Below are 20000 nucleotides of genomic sequence, written 5' to 3'. Positions count from 1 at the left end.
AAAAATTGGCTTAACTATACGAGAAAAACTAGAAAAAAACCCCTCATAATACGTATTCATTTTGATTTTTCTTCCATTCCCAGAGCAGCGATAAGAAGGAGACACCGAGGGACGCAGAAGGCTTCAGCGGACGCGCGAGGAGGTGGTGGAGGGACGTGACGGTGCTGGTGCGCACGCCCGCCCTCAGGAAGATCACCATTGGGCTCTTCGGCTGCTGGTTCTGCACCGGGCTGACCTACTGGGGAATGAGCCTCTCCGGTACCACTTACAGGTGGGCTGGTGTCCCTGTGATTTTTAGTTCGCTTCTGAAACTCTTGGGTTAAAGAGAGATAGAGAGAGAGAAAAATAGAGAAAGAAGGAGAGAAAGAAGTAGGCTACAGGTGTTGATCATACAGCTCTACGAATGATTTTTTTTTTAAAGATTCGTCCGGTTTATTTATATAAATCTTTCCCGCATACACATGCAAACCACAAGGAGACACTCGCACACCCCTATGCAAACACCCCATCCCAGATGATAATAAGCCTCAACAGAACCTAATATCCCCCCCTTTTCCCAGCAGCAAGGACCCCTTCCTTCACGTGGTCCTCAGCAGAACCTAATCTTCCCCGTCAAAGACCCCTTCCTTCACGCGGTCCTCAGCAGAACCTAATAATCCCCTTTTTCCCCAACAGCAAAGGACCCCTTCCTTCACGCGGTCCTCAGCAGAACCTAATAATCCCTTTTTCCCCAACAGCAAGAACCCCTTCACTTACATGGTCCTCAGCAGAACCTAATCTTCCCCTTTTTCCCCAACAGCAAGGACCCCTTCCTTCACGCGGTCCTCAGCAGAACCTAATAATCCCCTTTTTCCACAACAGCAAGGACCCCTTCCTCTACGTGGTCCTGAGCTCCCTCGTGGAAGTCCCCGGCTACAGCGGCCTCACCCCCGTGGTAGGACGCTTCGGCAGGCGCTCCGTCCTCTCCTTCAACTTCACCGTCTGCGCCGTCGCCATCCTCACCATCCTCGCCACGCCAAAAAGTAAAAGACACTGATTGGTGAACTGTCGAGAGAAAAGATGTGACTGAGATGTGTTATGGTCTGGATGGGAGGATTGTGTCACTCCAATCTTTAAAAAGAATGTCACTTTTTTCCGTGTTAGTATCAGTGTGTCCAAGTTTGTCTTTTGTTGTTTATGTTTGTTTGGATTCGATGCTTTTTTTTAATCTTAAACTGGATGGATTATAATGATTGATTGATTATCTCGTATTACATAAGATGAAAGAAAATGAGGGAGGGAGACAGAGAAATAGAAAGAAAAGAAGAATCAAAAGAAGGGAAGAGAGAGAAGGGGAAACCAAAGAAAATAGAAAACAAACCCAAAACCAAAAAAAAAATAAAAAATAAAAAAAACACACAAAGACCATATCAAAAAATATAAAAAAAACAAAACCCCCCACCCTCAAATCCTTCGCCACCCCCCTCCCACCCCCCAACCCCTCAAAAAAAACCAACATCCCCACCAAAATGAAACTCATCTCTCCCTCTCTCTCTCCCTCCTCAGGCTACACGTGGATGATCTTCTCCCTGGCGCTGGTCGGGAAGCTCTTCATCACGGCGAGCTACGGCCTCATGTACCTGGTCTCCTCCGAGCTCTTCCCGACCTGTGTGCGCTCCAGAGGTCTCAACATGTCGTCCATGATGGCTCGTTTGGGATCCATCATCTCTCCTTTCATCATTGATGTGTTGGTGAGTGACGTGACGTGACGTGACGTGACGTGATTTGGGGTGAAAGGTTTGGAGTAAAGGTTGTTTTACTGGTGGGATTGAGATGTGGAATGTGGAAGGAGGGAGGGAGAGAGAGAGGGGGAGAGGGAGAGGGGAGAGAGGGAGAGGGAGAGGGAGAGGGAGAGGGAGAGGGAGAGGGAGAGGGAGAGGGAGAGGGAGAGGGAGAGGGAGAGGGAGAGGGAGAGGGAGAGGGAGAGGGAGAGGGAGAGGGAGAGGGAGAGGGAGAGGGAGGGAGAGAGAGAGGGAGGGGGAGAGAGATTGAGGGAGAGAGAGAGGGATGGAGAGAGAGAGGGACGGAGAGAGAGAGGGACGGAGAGAGAGAGGGACGGAGAGAGAGAGGGACGGAGAGAGAGAGGGACGGAGAGAGAGAGGGACGGAGAGAGAGAGGGAGAGAGAGGGAAGGAGGGAGGGAGTGAGGAAGAGAGAGAGGAAGGGAGAGAGAGAGAGAGAGAGAGAGAGAGAGAGAGAGAGAGAGAGAGAGAGAGAGAGAGAGAGAGAGAGAGAGAGAGAGAGAGAGAGAGAGAGAGAGAGAGAGACAGAGAGAGAGAGAGAGAGAGAGCGAGAGCGAGAGCGAGAGAGAAAGAGAGAGGAGAGAGGAGAAAGAGAGAGAACGAAAGACAAAATAAGAAAGACAGAAAGAAAGAAAAGAGAGATGAACCACGCACCTCCCACTCTTCCAGGCAACGTCTTACTGGTGGTCGCCGTCGGTGATGTTCGGCGCCTGTGCAGCCATGGGAAGCGGCTTCGCCCTCCTGCTGCCCGAGTCGAACCACAAGCCCCTCGCAGACACCGTGGAACAGCTGGAATTCATCTACGGAGACAGTGGCAAGTCGTCCTCGAGGAGTAGTATCGAGTCGGATGATATTAGCTCCTCGTTGCGGAAGGATCAGCAGGACGAGAAGGATGAGGCATGTCCGTGTTCGTCCGTCTGAGGGAGCTGAAAGTCTTCCTTTTGCTCAAGTAGTTTACCGAGAGGCTTTCATAGGAACTTAATTGATCACAATGGCCAACAGGGCGTTTTATTTAATCTTATATATTTTTATTTCCCGGTGGTCAACTGGCGTATGACTTAACATGACCCGTGTTTTGGTTCGCGGACAGGAAAATCTGGAACTTAACATGATTTCAACGAATGGTTTGGAGGAAAGATGAATGATTTCACGAACGTTCGCCTCTCGTGTGTATATAATTGCTCTTCAGCGAATACCGAAGTGTGAGGGATTGTATCAATTGCCAACACGCGATATCTGAAGATCATGAATTGTCAAATCATTGATTCATTTCTACTCTACCAGCTTCGTTTAGTATGAAGCAAGGACTCCTTTGCAAACTTAGCTTAAGATCCTTTCAATTTTATTTTTATTTTCAATTGCCAGCTGTTAAAATGCTCAAAACAGCTTACACCGTCAGCATAATTTTGTCCCGTGATGTGTGCAGTCAAGAAAAATAAATTAATGACTTACGCGTCGATGAATGGCTTAGATATAAAATAAGTTTATAAAAAGTGTTGAAAAGTCTGTATTACTATAATGAGAGTGTTGAAAAGTCTGCATTAATAGTATTAGTGATCATGGTTGTGAAGTCAGTTGTAAGAGAAAGATTGAGTCAATCAGCGTGCGCAGTTGTCGCAAGATTTTTCGAAGCCAAAGTAATCATGTTTTCATCCTCTTTTTTCAATGATCATAAAAATCCATTTCATTTTTTTTCTTCAATTGTCAGATGTTGTGCATATCTACTTCATCATCGTGTTCATCTTTTCGGATTCAGATATCATCAGCTTCACAACATTTCGCGTTTTATCATAAGTTTTATAGAGATATCAATGAGTATATATATTTTGTGATTCTCACTGATGGAGGGGCAGTAGATTGTAAGGAGGAATGCAAATAAAAAAAATAAAATAAGACTGAAAAATATTAGAAAGTTTCTTGCAGCGGCACAGTAGTTGTGTATTGCAAGAACAACTCATAATCCATACATTATTAAGTCAAAACAATCTATAAATAAAACATTTTTACCACACATTTGTTATAACATCTGTAAAAATCATCAATTATCCCAAGAAATTCTGCATTTCTTCTTTTTTCTTTTTTTAAAACTTTTGCACTGTGAAAAGTGTAAGAAAACTCTTGCGAATTCACATTGGTTGTGTTTAAATTTAATTAAATATAAGCAGAGATTACAGAGATTGATGTGAATATGTGTGATGAATTAGTTTAGTACAAGGAATGTGAAGTGAAAGACATTTTTATGTGAAATGGCAAAATAAAGTATTTTTAAAAAGTCTTGTTTTTTTCATCCAAGACATGCTATTAAGATGATACTATTAAATATCATTATACACATATACATACAGATATTTGTATATATATATATATATATATATATATATATATATATATATATATATATATGAATACACACATATATGTATATATATACATATATACATACACATTGTGTATGTATGTGTATATATGTATGTACATGCATATCTATATTGAAGTGTGTGTATACACACACACACACACACACACACACACACACACACACATATATATATATATATATATATATATATATATATATATATATATATATATATATATATATACAGGGTGTTCGAAAGTAGGTGGCACCCAGCGAAAAATTGTCGGCCTTTCGATCGTCGGGACTTTAGCAGGACAATAAAGAAAAAAATATTACTCTTACGCTCGGCTTTCGGGCGTTTCCCTACTTGGACCTAGATAGCCTGCTACTTTGAAAACTTTTTTATATATACATATATATGTATGTATGTACAGTATAGATATAAATCTATACATTAATATATATATATATATATATTTATATATTTATATATATATTAATGTATAGATTTATATCTCTCTCTCTCTCTCTCTCTCTCTCTCTCTCTCTCTCTCTCTCTCTCTCTCTCTCTCTCTCTCTCTCTCTCTCTCTCTCTCTCTATATATATATATATATATATATATATATATATATATATATATATATATATATATGTCGTTATGGGTTTGCCACTTAGGCGTTTATCATGTTTTTTTGCAAACGTTGCGTATTCACGATGGTTACACCACCGAATATTAGAACATAAAGGCAGATCTTTTCGTACTGGGCTTCCGCTGAGCAGACCATCCTTCTCGGCCATAAGAGAACATTCCCATAATCACTCACATCCTTTCTCCAACACAGATTTCAATATACTAGCCACTCACTCCTCACGACAAGATCTCATTATCTCGGAATCCTTACTAATTCGTAAGACGAAACCCGAACTAAACAACTCGACGACTGCAACCATCTTGTTTACCAATTAGCTGTTTTCACACTTGGCTATCACCGATATTGGTTAGTTTTATCCCTTATCATTATTTCACTATGGTTATATTCTTACATGATTTTTCGTTTTGTTCACTATATTTGTTTCTCCGTATATATATATTTTTTCTTGTTCTCATGTGTTTACTCATTTTTTAAGTTCTGATCCTATTCTAATTATGTTTTTAAGAACCATTTTATCTTTAGCCTTATTGTTTTGTCTAATTGCCTCTTTTTGGTTCATTATTACAGCATTGATAATGGAGAGTTGATTGATCTCCGAACCGTTTGTAAATAAACATGAAATTGTTTACGACTGTCTTAGTCTACCTCTTCATACTGACTATATATATATATATATATATATATATATATATATATATATATATATATGTGTGTGTGTGTGTGTGTGTGTGTGTGTGTGTGTGTGTGTGTGCGTGTGCATATGCATATGCATATGTATAATATATATATATATATATATATATATATATATATATATATATATGTGTGTGTGTGTGTGTGTGTGTGTGTGTGTGTGTGTGTGTGTGTATGTGTGTGTGTGTGTGTGTGTGTGTGTATAGACACACCTTTATAAGTACATATAAATATATCTGTGCACACACACACACACACACACACACACACACACACACACACACACATATATATATATATATATATATATATATATATATATATATATATATATATATACAGACCGACTGAGTGAGAGAGAGAAACAAAGCGTTCTAAGCTCCAAGACCTCAGGCAAGGGCGACAGAGCCGAATCGGACTAAAGGGGCCAGTGCTGTGTTTTTCTTTTTTTTCTTTTTTTCTTTTTTCTACCATATACATGCATTTGTGTGTGTACGCGTACGCGATTGTGTGTAACGTGTACGAAAATGAAAAATGAAACAGCACCAATAGACCGATTCGGTAACGCCTAGCAATCGCCCCTAGCAACGAGCACTTGGTGAAAACAAACCCTCGTTTACTTACAAAGTCGCTGAATTTTTCTGCGAATTTCATTTCTTTGTGAAAATGCCAAGGAATTGTGTTGTCGTTGGTTGTTCGAACCACAACATGATGAGAAAGAAATGTTTCATATATTTCCAGATCGCGAAAAGAAACCTGAATAATGGAAGTGATGGGTAGGCCTACAGGCCATGAAACGCATGGACGCTGATGGAAGTGCTTGGACGCCTGGTGGAAAATGTTTACATCTGCTCAGAACATTTTATTGATCTACATATTAATATATTACACCTTTTCAAATTCCAGAGACAGATAATTACTTTCAAACTCTTGTCTATCTACACTACCTATCAAGGCCAAACAAGATCAACATTGTCGACATTAGGTTTTGGCAGTAGTCATATATTCTAAAAAGCACAAAAGCAATTCTATTATTTTCATTTTATTCCTTTTTTGTAATAAATTGATTTATCATAATTTATATTTACAGGCAAACCATCCCCGGATTCACTTCACCCAGACTTTATCCCAAGTGCCTTCAAGCACTGTCCATTAAATGAAAATAAACCAGGTATACAGTTGCCTGTTGCCTTTGTGTCTGGAATGTCTTATGGTCCAGCAGAAGAAACAATTGAAGAAGGCCTATCTCTTGAGGTCAAATTATTGAGGAGAGAGAAAAATGCATTGTGCGCCTTTAGGCCTATACATGACTTCTTAGTTTCCTTTGCATAAACACCTAGTAAATGGGAAGAAAAATACTCTATATAGCTAAAAGTCATACATTACTGTAGCAAATTATGGTATCACATAATTATTATTATCATCTGCTTTATTGACAGAATAGTTGTAGATGTCAGAATATTCAATTTTAGGTCATTTTGAAGGATCGTCGATCCAGATTTCGATATGAGTACTCTTTCAGCTACACAGCTTCTAGTTTTGCTTCATATCACCTTTTCGCTTCGGTTTTTGAAGAATCAAATGATTCATACGCCATTTTCCTCCAATGATAGCGAGGTATCTGCGAGCGACGGGTTTGTTTTCACCAAGTGGAATGGCGACTCCAACTCGTGACGTCACACCGAATCGGTCTATAAGAAATGAAATTGAATCGTAATATCTAGGACCTTGTCAAGAATTCATCTCCATACGAGCAAATAACCGAAATGGCTTGGCCCATTTCAGTTTTTTGACCAAGCAAGAGAGGCACTGAAGTTGACCAGCGTAGACAACATGAATAACCAAATAAATCCAGGTTGATTTTCAAGCAAATAATCAGATTGATTTTTAACATTTCCTCGGTGACGATAATCATCAATCATATTACTATGTCACAGTATTTCCATAATAGTAATAACAATAATAATCATCCAGATTAAGATGTTACTTTCTGAAGGTAAGCCTTATTTAATAGTTTCTTGAAATAATCACTCAAAGTCCAGTATCTTTCTTCCACGGAGACCAGACTCCACTTCGCACACTCGACAAATATCTGTTATTAAGCTGTAACAATTTACTAAGATAATCAATATATAATAGAGTTACCCCCAAAATTCCATTTTCTCTAACAATGTTACGAAAGCCATAGGTAAGATGTGAACGAAGCGACATGTCCGAGAGAAGGGGAACACAACACCCGTCTTGAAGAAGAATAAAAAAAAACACTCATCCCGTCATATCACTCAATAATGATAATTCAAAATTCAAAAACGACTACCCTTCTACAAAAATGACAGTTCTATGTAAAACTCCTTCCTGGGGGTGTGTTACGAAAAGACGCACGAGGGATGTGAACGAAGCGCCGACACGAGGGAGCAGACGACGCCGGCTTGAAGAGAGAGTAATGCTGTTTGCAAGTTTTGCTGCTCGAAAATCAACGAATTTCTCCCATGTTTAGTACAAAGGTTTCTAAGATTATCGTTGGATGGTGAGTCCAATGTATGAACGATCGTTTGATATGTGTTTGTAGGGTAGATTTGATAGTTTATGGCAGAATAATGGTCTAAATGTTGATAGGCCTGTGTATGTTTTGCCGAAAAATATTGCGTATTATGTGAATAAACGTCAAATAGACAGCCCAGGAAACCCACTATCCACATCATCCTATTACATAATCATAAGACATTAATGGAGTATTAAATTGAGGGTTTGAAAGTCTTCCGAAAGGGCAAAATGCAGACAAAACCTCTCCTTATAGAAGCTAGACGAGTAGGCCTATCTACACGTAACGCATTAACCTTCAGTGCAATTTTGACTGGAACTTTTTCACCGATTTACTTATTAATTTGTAAAGGCGGTGTTCAGTTCTAATTAGCCTTTAACCCTTTCAAAGGTCAACAGTTTGAAGTCCAATTTGTTAAGAGATGTAGTTTCAGTTTCACACAGCCTTATTGTACAAGGTAAACTTTACCTGTATTGGAATGTTGCTGAGATTGATGTATCCTCCGGAAACTAAGTCGAAAAAAAAAAAAAAAATTCTGCAGGAAATCCAGTGATTTCATCGATTTTCGGCGTTGTTTCTTCAGAGAATGAATCGTTCAGGAGATTGAGTACCATTTCTCCATCAACGATCTTGATTTGATAGTCCTGTTAGCAGGGTAGGTCATGAAATATATCAGGGAAATTATGGGGTACAATGGGCTTAAATTAGAAGAATAAAGATGAAAAAATTTGTAAAACTAGCACAAAAAAACACTTAAAATCGGCCAATGAAACTCTACAGATGTAACTGCTATCTTTAGAATTATACAGGCTGATGTGCCAGAAAAAAAAAACACTATGGGAACCCAACCCACTTTTCAGCAAAACTCTACGGGAATTCACACGTTGCAAGCTCCCCAAAAAACATATTGACCAATAAACAAACCTAATATTTTAATATAAATTGCTGTAACTAGGCATGCCCTTTAGGCACTGGCTGAGGGGAGGGTTGATGGAGAGCGGAGCCCCCTAACACCCCCCGGGACACATTCTATCCAGTTCGGTATGTACGGCAAGATAGAGCTTCATTCACTCAGTAAAATAATAAACCAAATACCTTTATATCGGGAAACATCAAACTTTCATTGCTTCTTTGTACTGTCAGGATTGTTTCGATTTTAATCACTTTTTTCATCATTTGGAGCCCTTGATGGGCCCAGATATAAAACTAGGATGGTTACTAAAGTAATTATTCTTCGATGCCACTGTAAAAGTCTTAAAAATAACCCAGAATCAACACAACACTGGAAACACAACAGTTCTCACTGGCATTTTACCTTGAAGTGAGCGCGTGCCATCATGTGACACCTGGCAGCATGAGCAAGAAAATGTGAAACACTCGATGCACACATTTCTGTATGAGGGTATAGATAAGTATTAAAATATGCAAATGATGTATAATAGTATTAATAAAAGACCTTAAAGGCATAAATGTGTAACAGCAGACTGATAATTAGCCAAATATCGTTTTGACAAGTGCGTAATAACACACAAACTAGTTCAACAATGAAATGCTGCGTTCAAGGGCAAGTGTTGTGTTTTTCTTCGCAAGGTAAACAAGCTGATGGATTTGGAATTTGAAAGGCGAGCGCGCGTTATATTTTAATCATTTAGCAGTGACTATAAGGCCACTGCAGTTTAAACTGTTCTATCCCACTCTATTTCTTCCGCTCTATAAGATGGTGGTGTCCATTTATGTCTATATACGCGTCTCGGTCTCTGTAACATCTCCCCAAGATTTGGCTGTAGAAGATTTGACAGTGTGTTATGAGCCCCCAATAGGGAAATATGGTGATTGGGAGGGGGTCCGGGGGTGGAGCATTATTTTCTATTTTCTGCATCATCATATGAAATTAGATTATTGGCTTGGGATTGTAATTTTCCACTTTCTTTTTGCTCGTTAAAATGCCTACGATGAATGAAATCCCCCCCCCCCCCCCATGTAGAAGTGGTGCTGCTTGTCTTCCACTACTTCTTTTAATTTTATTCTTATTCTTATTCTTATTCTAATGTTCTTCTTTCTCTTCTTTTTCTTATTCTTATTCTAATTTTCTTCTTCTTCTTCTTCTTCTTCTTCTTCTTCTTCTTCTTCTTCTTCTTCTTCTTTTAATTCTTCTTTTTCTTCTTTTAATTATTCTTCTTCCTCTTCTTTTCTTTCTTCTTCTTCTAATTTTCTTCTTCTTCTTCTTCTTCTTCTAATTTTCTTCTTCTTCTCCCACTTCATCTTCTTCTTCTTCTAATTTTGTTGTTCTTCTCCTGTTTCTTCTTCTTCTTCTTCTTCTTCTTCTTCTTCTTCTTCTTCTTCCTGTTCTTTTGTTGGTATTTCAAAGTGGAATGAGGCAGAAAAGTTTTTGCTTTCTTTTTTATTTCTGTTTATTTTTAGTTTTGCATTTATTTTATTTTTAGTTTTGCATTATTTTATTTTTAGTTTTGCATTTATTTTATTTTTAGTTTTGCATTTATTTTATTCTTGTTTTTTATTATTTGTTTTTTATTATTTTATTTCTTTATTTCTTTATTTTTATTTCTATCATCAGTCGTTGTTTTTTTCAGATTATTATTCAAATTATTTTCTGATGTAAAGTATTTCATGTTTATGTTTTTAGTAAGTTATTTATTTGAATGATTCTGTGTTTTGGTATCATTATTTTCTAATTTGCTTTGATGATTTAATAATTTGCAATGGGTATATTAGCTGGTCACTATAGTTTATTGTGAATTTTGTTGCACCAAGGAGTTGAGCTACCTATTCCTTTATTTATTGCTTTCTTTCTTTCTTTCTTATTTCTTTTTTTCTTTCTTCTTTCTCTCTCTCTCTAATGCTGTTTATATTGATACTCTTATTATTATTGTTATTATCAACAACTTTAAGTACTGTTATAGGTAGGTCTAGTAATTGACTAAGCACTTGTAAAGTCATCTAGGTGTAAACAAAATTAATAAAAGAAATGGCAGGGGACATGGCGTGTATGTGTATTCCATCCTGACGCAAAAGGGTAAAGAATGTAAAGTTAAAATCAAGTCAATTTTAGTTCCTTTTGCATTGTTATTAGACCTTTTGTTGATGATAATGCAATATTGTTCTGGCTAATAAATTCAAGTATGTTTTTGCTCATTTCATTTGATAATTTGGACTTTCATTTTTGATTGAAAACTTGTATGGTAAGGATTAGAATGTCTTATGGTGAGATTTGGTTCATAGGTTTGTTCTACATAATATTCTAGTTATTCTTTAGTTATATGTGTGACTTATTTATTATCATTTTGCTAATTCCCTGTTTTAATTTGCAGGGTCAGTGTCATAACCTTGGGTGTTGGTGGATTTATACTCACCAAATCAGTTGTTGATGCTCAGCGGAGAGAGGCTATGAAAATTCGAGATCGCATGAGAAACGCAAACACTGGAGAGTACGAAGCCAAGAGAAGTTTCACAGGATAAAGAAACGGCGACTTCTATCAGTGAAATCCATTAGATACTTTTCCTGCTACACAGCTCTCTGATATAAGGCTGAAAAGCGAAGCCAAAGTTTTGTTTATCTGCGACTAACAAAAACTTAAAAAATGGCTGGTCTACCATCTCTGAATGATGACCAGATGAAGCTGGTCCAAGACCTAGAGATAGAAATGATGTCTGACATGTACACGAGAATGACAAACTCGTGTCATAAAAAATGCATTCCAACGAAGTACAAGGATTCTGAAATAGCAAAGGGAGAAGCTGTGTGTATTGACAGGTGAGCTTTGGTATTTTGTATGAGTGCACTGAAGGTGTGCAGATTTTAACCTATAGTTCCTTTACTTGTAAATATCTAATGGTTTATAATGTTCTTATCACATGTATTTAACCCATTGGATCCTGGTGCCTTGCAGCCTGCACAAGGCCCATTTCCAGGTATTAGGTATACTTTAGTGGTGACTTCCCTGGGTGTGTGGCTTGTAGCCCTGGCCCACATGAATATTGTGGTATCAAGACTCCTCGCCTCACTTTTGCAATTTTATTGTCGCTTTTTCTGCTTAAGAGTTTTTTGCATTTTTGTTTTTTTCAAAGGTGTATATTTGTCTTTTGATATGCTACATCAAGAAGGTATTAGATTTTTTTACTTCATATCATCTCTCTAGGTAGTCTACAAATCTGAAATGACAATATTAACATTTTGTTATTTGTGCATTTTCAAAAATATTTTCATTTTAAACAGCTTGTACCACCAGTCACCATGGGCAGTAACAGGATCCTAAGATAGAAATGGTATCCTTGGAGACAGTGCTCTTCCAAGCAATGGTCATGGATGGTACATTCCACACTCATTTATTAGTGGAAATAATGCAGGAACCCCTTCTTAAATGCCTGCTGTCAAATCTTCCTCTAAGCCCTTTGTGCACTCATGGTAAGTCATTTCCATCACCCTGGAGCTCTGCCAAATTTTTCCATGACAGTATATTCCTATCATCCAGCACACTGCCAAATTTCATTATATGATGGTCAATTCACCAGAATCGAGTGGGTTAACTCCTATGATCTGGATGGTGTGACTAATACGTCATGAAAATTTTTGGCTGACATGAACTTGCTGTCATAGGGAAATTTGGCTGAGGGCCAGGTTGATGGGAACCTGCCATCATGAGAATGTTGGCTGAAGGCTGGTGTAATGGGAATGACTTTCGATGTGTACACAAAGCTCTTGGAGGATGATTAAACTCTTTGGGCATTTAGGAAGGGTTTTTTGCATTATTTCAATTGATAAACGAGTGCAGAATGTACCATCAGTGAGCAATATCTGAAAGAGCACTAGCTCCAGGAAGTATGCTGTTTCCATGCACAGGATCCTTTGTTATATTACAGAAAATTAATATTATGAAAAATTATAGAAATGACAAGTAACAAAATATTATTTGTTATCATTATTGCAAGTATTAGAGATGATATGGAGTCTGTATAAGGAAAACATTGTTATCATCTGGATAAAGCAAATAAAATGACATATATAAATATTAGAAAATGAGAAAAAAGCTAAAAATGCTTATGCAGAAAAATAGACAATAACTTTGCAAAGTTGGAATCACGGAGTCTTATCACTGCATACGAGTGTTCGTGTGCTCCCAGTCTGCAAGCTGCACACCTGTCAGAGTGGCCGCTCGAGTAAACCTATTACCCGTACATGACATGCCCACTGTGAGTGTAGTTTATTAATTGTTTTTACACATAGATTGCTCCACTAGTACCAAGTCACCATTGAGCCTCATTAGAGTACCTCCCCTGTTTACCCTTTTCCTTGATTTTTAAAATATTCTCTGGTATCTTATATTGTGGTTAGTAATGTCAATAACATTATAATAACTTTATTGACTGTGATAATAACAGCAGCATGAATATCAGGTGAGGTGAGTAGGTCTACTGATTGGATCCTTGGTGACTAAGTGTTTGTGGAGCCATCAGTGTGTAGACATTTAACAAAATACTAAAGTAGACACAACAGTGGTGGGTTAATCTGATAAAAAGCTGGCTACAGGGGGTGATTATGTAAGATTTTTAAAAATATTGTGGAGTACATTTGTTGATATTACTTTTTCCTCTTATCTCTATATTAAGTTCATATGTACAGCTGCAGAGCATCACTTTTCTTATGTAAAAAAGACATTGTACTGTATGTGAAGGAAACCTCTCTTCTGCATTTCAGATGCGTGGCAAAATACTGGGAAATCCATGAACGAGTGGGTAAAAAGCTCCAGAACATGTCAACTCAAGACGAAGAGGCTTTGAAAAAGATGGCGGCACAACAGGGTCTTGTAAAATAACATTTCTAAATAGTATAAACTGAATTTTGTATAGTGTTGCAGTGAAGTTAAATCAGGGCATTTATAATAGGTTAAAAATTTAAAACATTGTGATCATTATTATTATTTTTTTATACATTTTGATCAATATTTGTATTCTTAACTTGTCTTTTGTTTTATAAATGCATTAGAACAAAAATTAACTTGGTTTATATCCATAGATGTAGTGTACTGTACAGTGTTTAAAATTATCTGAAATAAGATTGGTTTAAAGTTGGGAAGCAATTTTAATAAAAGAGGTAATGGACACTTAAAAGCCTTTGTAAATAAAGCTTTATAGACATGATTTATTGTATTAATTGATCTGAATACATGTTTATTTTCTTGCATAGAAGTGCTGAGAATAATCAAAGGATGCTGTACTTTATAGCTGGTGGTTATTGCAGCTTCCAGCTTTGTACTGATGTCAAAATAGTTTTTCATGAAACTATATAAAACTTAATAATGAAAAGGATTTAAAAAGCAGTATGTTCCACCAGTATTTGGCAAGGTGAGGAAAATGTAGAGTAATAAAAGATGGTTTTGGATATTGGTTTTATTTCAGTATCAAGTTACAAGGATTCGTCTAAGTATTCATTTTAAAATTCACATTAAGGTGGCTATTTACATTTTGCTCTTTGAAGTTTTTGTTTTATTAAAATCATAGATGACAACCGGTAATTTACATGTATTTGTCATGATACTTTTTTATTTTGAAGCCATTAAAAATTTACTCTTTCATTATAGAATTTGTTTCACTTATATTTTCCTGAATTATATAGCTATTATTTATATTCTCAGATTTAATGGTGGAAATTTTTTTGAGAAACAGTACACTTTTGTATTTCCATATAACTGATTCCGAGTCATCTCAATATTACCACAGGTACTGGAACAGAAGAGCTGAAGTTTGCTTTCATAGTAGAAAAAAAAAAATTATTATGGATACAAGGCCATAATGCACCAATATTAAGATAAAAGGTGGAAAGCCAGCAATATATATAAAGATACGACTCATAATCAAGATTCAAAATCAGTGTTAAATAGTTGTACCAGTTAATTCATTGATTTTTGTTTTCTTTTTGACTGCCAGTTGTGACACATATTCTTGAGTGTAAGATTACTCTTCTAATATACAGTATTGCAAATGTGAAGATAGAAATAACAAGGATAATAAAAATACATACATGTCTACATGATATATTTGGCAGGCTCAACAAGACAACAAATGACCTAATAATGGATGCATATATACACAGTACACACTGGTAACAGTTGGCAACATGGGCCAGTTACTGTAGAGGAACAGAGCAGAAGGATGAGGTCATGGCAAAAAACTCCTTAGGTTAGAGACCCTTACTAATATATAAGAAAACCTAGTTTTCTGATCTAACATTAGAAATAGGCTTGAATGGAATAGCACACAAGAATCATTTAACATCAACATTGATGTGTTTATTATTATTATGGAGTCCTACACAGAAAAGGAATTAATTTTATCACTATTTAAGTTGGTAGCAATGATTATTCAAGTAATGTGTACTTATGTAGAATTGTCACAAAAATTATATTACAGACAGATAAATCAGTAATAAGATTTCATGTTTACTAGTTGGGAGCTAATGATAGAATTTCTGTTTTACATCTACCATTAGCTACAACACTATTAAGACTTAAGGTAACACATTAGAGTATCAGACACTCAGACTGGAAGAAAAGACAATATATGATGAGCTTCATGCAATTGCACTGTAAAGAGAACAATTGGCAACAGCAAAACTAAAGTTGCCATTAGTATTTCTTACTTAACATGTCTGCATTAAAATCATATAATCAAACATAAAATATGTATGTACACAAGAAATGTCTTCATTTTTCACAATCTTGGCCAAGTTACAAATAGGAGTCCTGATGCTGAAAATACAAAGTAGCTTTAGTTTTGCCACTCCCAAACTCTGCCTGACTGTACTAGTTTAGGAGTAATGTCTTACTCCAGTTCTGAATAACCTAAAATAGTATGCTTTTAAGATCTTAGGATTAATACTGATAACTTTGGCCACAAACGAGACACTGAGAATTATGTACAAGAGCACTCCTTAGAAATATCTTTTACCTCCATTCCATTTTAAGTAGTTGTATCCTTATAAGATCTTGAAAGCTTGTGAGACAAAAGTCACTTTAGTACAAATAATATATTAATACTAACTTCAAGTAATATTCAATTCATCAACCAGGCTTTATGTAAAAGAATACATTTGAAACAATTAGGAAACAATTACATACATGAACACTGAAAATATACATGAATATTCCCAGTTATCTTCCATTATTGCTAAATATGATTAACTAAACTAGAGATTAATGTCTCAACAAATTTTATTTGATTACAGATTCAAAACAAGAAGACATATGTCTGAGATACTTTTACTGCCCTGATATTAATATTCTAGAGCTTTGGCCAATGTTTTAAGGTATCTCTCTGTACAAAGATTCTCAAGCTCTTTTCATCATGGTCTTAGAAACAAGAATAGCTAAAATTTCTAAAGCAACTCATGTTTGATCCATGATATAAAGATGTTCTCAAAGAAAAGGTAAATATTCACACATGAAGGGTTGCTTCATGCACTTGCTTCAGTCTTCTTTATCCATATATTTTCCCTGAAAATCCCTCCCATTAATGCTTCATGTAACACTCAGATACATGAAATAGTAAAATTATCATGATAAATACAGACATCCATCTGCTACACCTACATATACCATCTGTCTTTGGACCCAAATAATAGCTTCAACAGTAGCACAAAGAATAACAAAGTAGGTCGTAGCTTGCAATACAGCAAGCATGTATCACTTGTTCCATGTATTGGATTAATGGAAGCATAAAACAATTTTTTAGAGATTTTAGGATACTTAAATATTCTTTCAACTAAACTATTAAATCATTCAAAAAATTCAAATTGTCCATTTAATTGAAAGTGAATTTTAAAATCAATTTTTGCCAATAATATTTGCACTTAATTCTAAATTATTTAAAAATCTACCAAAATTGTCTTACAGATCAAAAATCTATTTTGATTTCATGCTAATGTCATGGAATGTTCTGAATAAGCCACCACAACTTCTAGAACTCAGGCTGCAAGAATAGAGACAATTTATATACTACCTAATACAAATAACTTCCAATCAAAAGTTACAAGGAAGATCTTTCAAAGGAAATCTAATGTGAAACTTATAAAATGCTACATGCAGCAGATCTGGCAGTTTTTCATTCTGTGTAAAACGCCTATTCACATATCCCTATCCGTGCAAGGCTTTTTTTAAGGTTAATTCTGTAAGGTAACTCATAGCCTCTGCGTTCACATAAAAATATCCTTACAAAAATATTTATTCAGTTAAAGCCCATAAATCATAATCTAGTGATGTCACAAATGGACCTAGAATTTTATGGGAGCAATGTGCCCAAGAATAGAAGACTTCCTCTGTCGTTGCAAGCAAGACGGAACTATGCCCTACAATAATAGAAAAGCAACATGACACCAGATGACCAGACAGTCAACCGGTAACCCTGTGGACATGACGTAACTAGAAACCATAAGCTAAAATTTCCATATGCACTATAAGGTTTTGAAATAAAGGAAATTTATATCATAGCCAAGAAATAAGGACTTTTACATTTTTCATGTATCATAAACAGCTGCTAATATTAGACTCTAAAAGAACGATTTTAAATGAGGCACATGTTAAACAAACAGTAATTCAACTATTTCTGGTGTCAAGTTGATAAAACTGTACACACAAAGGGAACTATAAAATGTGTGTGGGAAACATGTGAGAATCTCCCTACATAGCATAACATTCCTTGTCAATTTCATTCAATACTGTTTACATTCCTATAAATTCAGCCTCACTGCCAAAAATTTTCTTGAACTTGGACAATTCTCTTATTGGGAGCCAATATGCAATGCAACTTGTATATTTGATCTTCTTTGGCCAACAGCTGTTTATACTTCTGCCAATAATCTCTTAACATTAATTCTTCAAGTTTCAGACTCCTAATGAACAACCTCTCAGGCAATGCTACCAAGGAGATGCACTTCTAAATCCCACACAACCTACAACATTAGATTGTGTAATTACGCTTCTCCCTCTTTTAAAATAAGTAAAATACTTATATAAATAGACACAACGCCACTCTTGATAGGTATACAGCACTGATACATATTTAGGGTTTTGTATATGATTGGCAGTGTAGGGACACAGAATGTAATAATTTGTGGATGTGGACATGGAATGATATCACATTTCTGATGATTTTCTAAATATATCACAAATGTGAATGTGAAAAAGTCATAGAGTTCTACCACAAAGGTTAACAAAACCACAAACAGTTTCCCCACACTGCTCAAGATACACATTCCTGTTAACAATTCAGCAAATTTTGCTTACAATAATTTCATCATTTGATTGATGGTATAAAACAACGAGATGAACACCAAACTAAAAGAGGCTTATTAAAGAGGCATGAAAAAAGCAGCTTAGTATGTGCAGCAATTTTAAGCTTTTACTTTAAAGAAATATATATGTGAAAAATAATCCAAGAAACAAAATACTTATACACTCACAAGTATTGTACAAATATTTCACTGTGGAATGAATACCTACTATGCAATTATATTATGACATGTCTGAATATGAAAATAAAAGGAACAACTTTTTCAAAGAAAAAATATCAAGACTTGAGTTGCTATGACTTGGAAGAGATTAATTTTCATAAAAGGAATAAAGGAATAAAAAAGAAAAGAAAAAAAAATTATACCATATGCATCTTAAAAAACAAAGAGTGCCTCAATCATCTATGCAAAAATATTCACATCCCAGGTATGGTATCATTCTAGCCACAGTGCGTATGGAGATAATTTGGGAACTTTCTGCATCTTATCCATACCTCTTAGCTTAATACTGTTTAACTATCTTTCCTCCTGATGTGCAGAACACACTGCGGGGCATATGTAGAAAATCATATAAGCCTTTGATCTTAACCTTAACTTTTAAAGATACATAGTGGAAGATAAAAACTACAAAAGCTAATGGTTTTTGACTCATACACATTAAGAGCATGAAAGGTTATCACTACAGACCTGATCATTCACACCGAAAATAAAACCAATACCGTAAGGTGAAGTGGTAGGCCAGATTTTCACTTTCACTATTATGAAGGCTGTTTAAAGAAATACTAATACCTAAAGGAAGTTGGTACTTTGTATATGTGATAATGGAAGAAGGAAATATGAATAATATACATCATGTTATCTTATATTAGCCTGCTTCTTCTTTGGTACTGACACTGGAATTTATCAGCAGCATAGATACTTTTTCATTACTAAAATACTATTAAAGGCTGTAGGGTAGTGATAATACTAACAGGTATCATACATATCATAGCTGATAAGCTCAAGTTTATCATGATAAAAAATCAATTATATATATATTAAATTAAATAGAGGAATAGTATTTCTTGAAGTTTCATGAAAGTATAAGGATTTAAGACAATCACAAAAAGTATCAAAATGTTTCAATATTACTGATATTTAGTCAACTAATCTAATAATTTACAAAGTATTGTTTTATTTCCTTTTCATTGACTCCTGAATCAGATCCCCCTGCATTCTACATTACTAAAAATCAAAATGCTAGCTTGTTTTCAGCAAAGACTTATTATCTGCACCTTCAATGTTATATCTCACACTCAAGTTGATAAAAAATAGTAATTACCAGGAAGTCAAGGTTCACTTTATATTCAATCACAAGTGTTGAGAATCTTTCTGTGAAATAAGACATACAGTTTTGAATGCATGGTACAAATAAATACACATGCAAAAATATCCTAATAACACCAATACATAAGGAATGCATTTATTGCATTATGGAACTAATTTGTTGAAAATCTACAGGACAAATGTTTTTCTTTTATGCAATTGTATCAAAAAAATATACAGGTACAGTGCTTATAGTGTTCAGAATCAGGTCAAAATGATAAAAAAATATACAAAATTGCAATTTGCATTTCATTCATTCTCTTTTTTGCCAATAATACCCATTATGTTACTGAAGACAAAAATGTTT

General features: G+C 35.6%; 3 protein-coding genes across 3 annotated transcripts in view; 2 read left to right on the top strand and 1 right to left on the bottom strand.

Annotated features, from left to right (window-relative positions):
• Positions 1-3673, top strand: part of LOC113812179 (organic cation transporter protein) — a 29516-nt gene extending 25843 nt beyond the window's left edge. Inside the window, exons 9-12 of the mRNA XM_070123824.1 lie at positions 84-271; positions 862-1022; positions 1546-1730; positions 2450-3673. Coding sequence (XP_069979925.1) covers positions 84-271; positions 862-1022; positions 1546-1730; positions 2450-2701 — 786 coding nt within the window. The 3' untranslated portion in view covers positions 2702-3673. The remainder of the gene's footprint in view (positions 1-83; positions 272-861; positions 1023-1545; positions 1731-2449) is intronic.
• A 4183-nt stretch (positions 3674-7856) lies between these two features.
• Tim10 (translocase of inner membrane 10) lies at positions 7857-14621 on the top strand. Its single transcript, XM_027364018.2, has 3 exons — positions 7857-7990; positions 11358-11800; positions 13742-14621. The coding sequence occupies exons 2-3, from the start codon at positions 11628-11630 to the stop codon at positions 13857-13859; spliced, it is 291 nt and encodes a 96-aa protein (XP_027219819.2). The 5' UTR covers positions 7857-7990; positions 11358-11627; the 3' UTR covers positions 13860-14621.
• A 442-nt stretch (positions 14622-15063) lies between these two features.
• LOC113812176 (Protein C kinase 53E) overlaps positions 15064-20000 on the bottom strand; it is a 94495-nt gene continuing 89558 nt past the window's right edge. The window contains exon 10 of the mRNA XM_070123835.1: positions 15064-20000. This exon is cut by the window's right edge and continues 1974 nt beyond it. The gene's annotated coding sequence lies outside the window, so the exon portion shown is untranslated.

The sequence above is a fragment of the Penaeus vannamei genome, chromosome 7, assembly GCF_042767895.1.
Source record: "Penaeus vannamei isolate JL-2024 chromosome 7, ASM4276789v1, whole genome shotgun sequence".
NCBI classification, from domain to species: Eukaryota; Metazoa; Arthropoda; class Malacostraca; order Decapoda; family Penaeidae; genus Penaeus; species Penaeus vannamei.
This window is presented reverse-complemented; position numbering and strand designations above follow the sequence as displayed.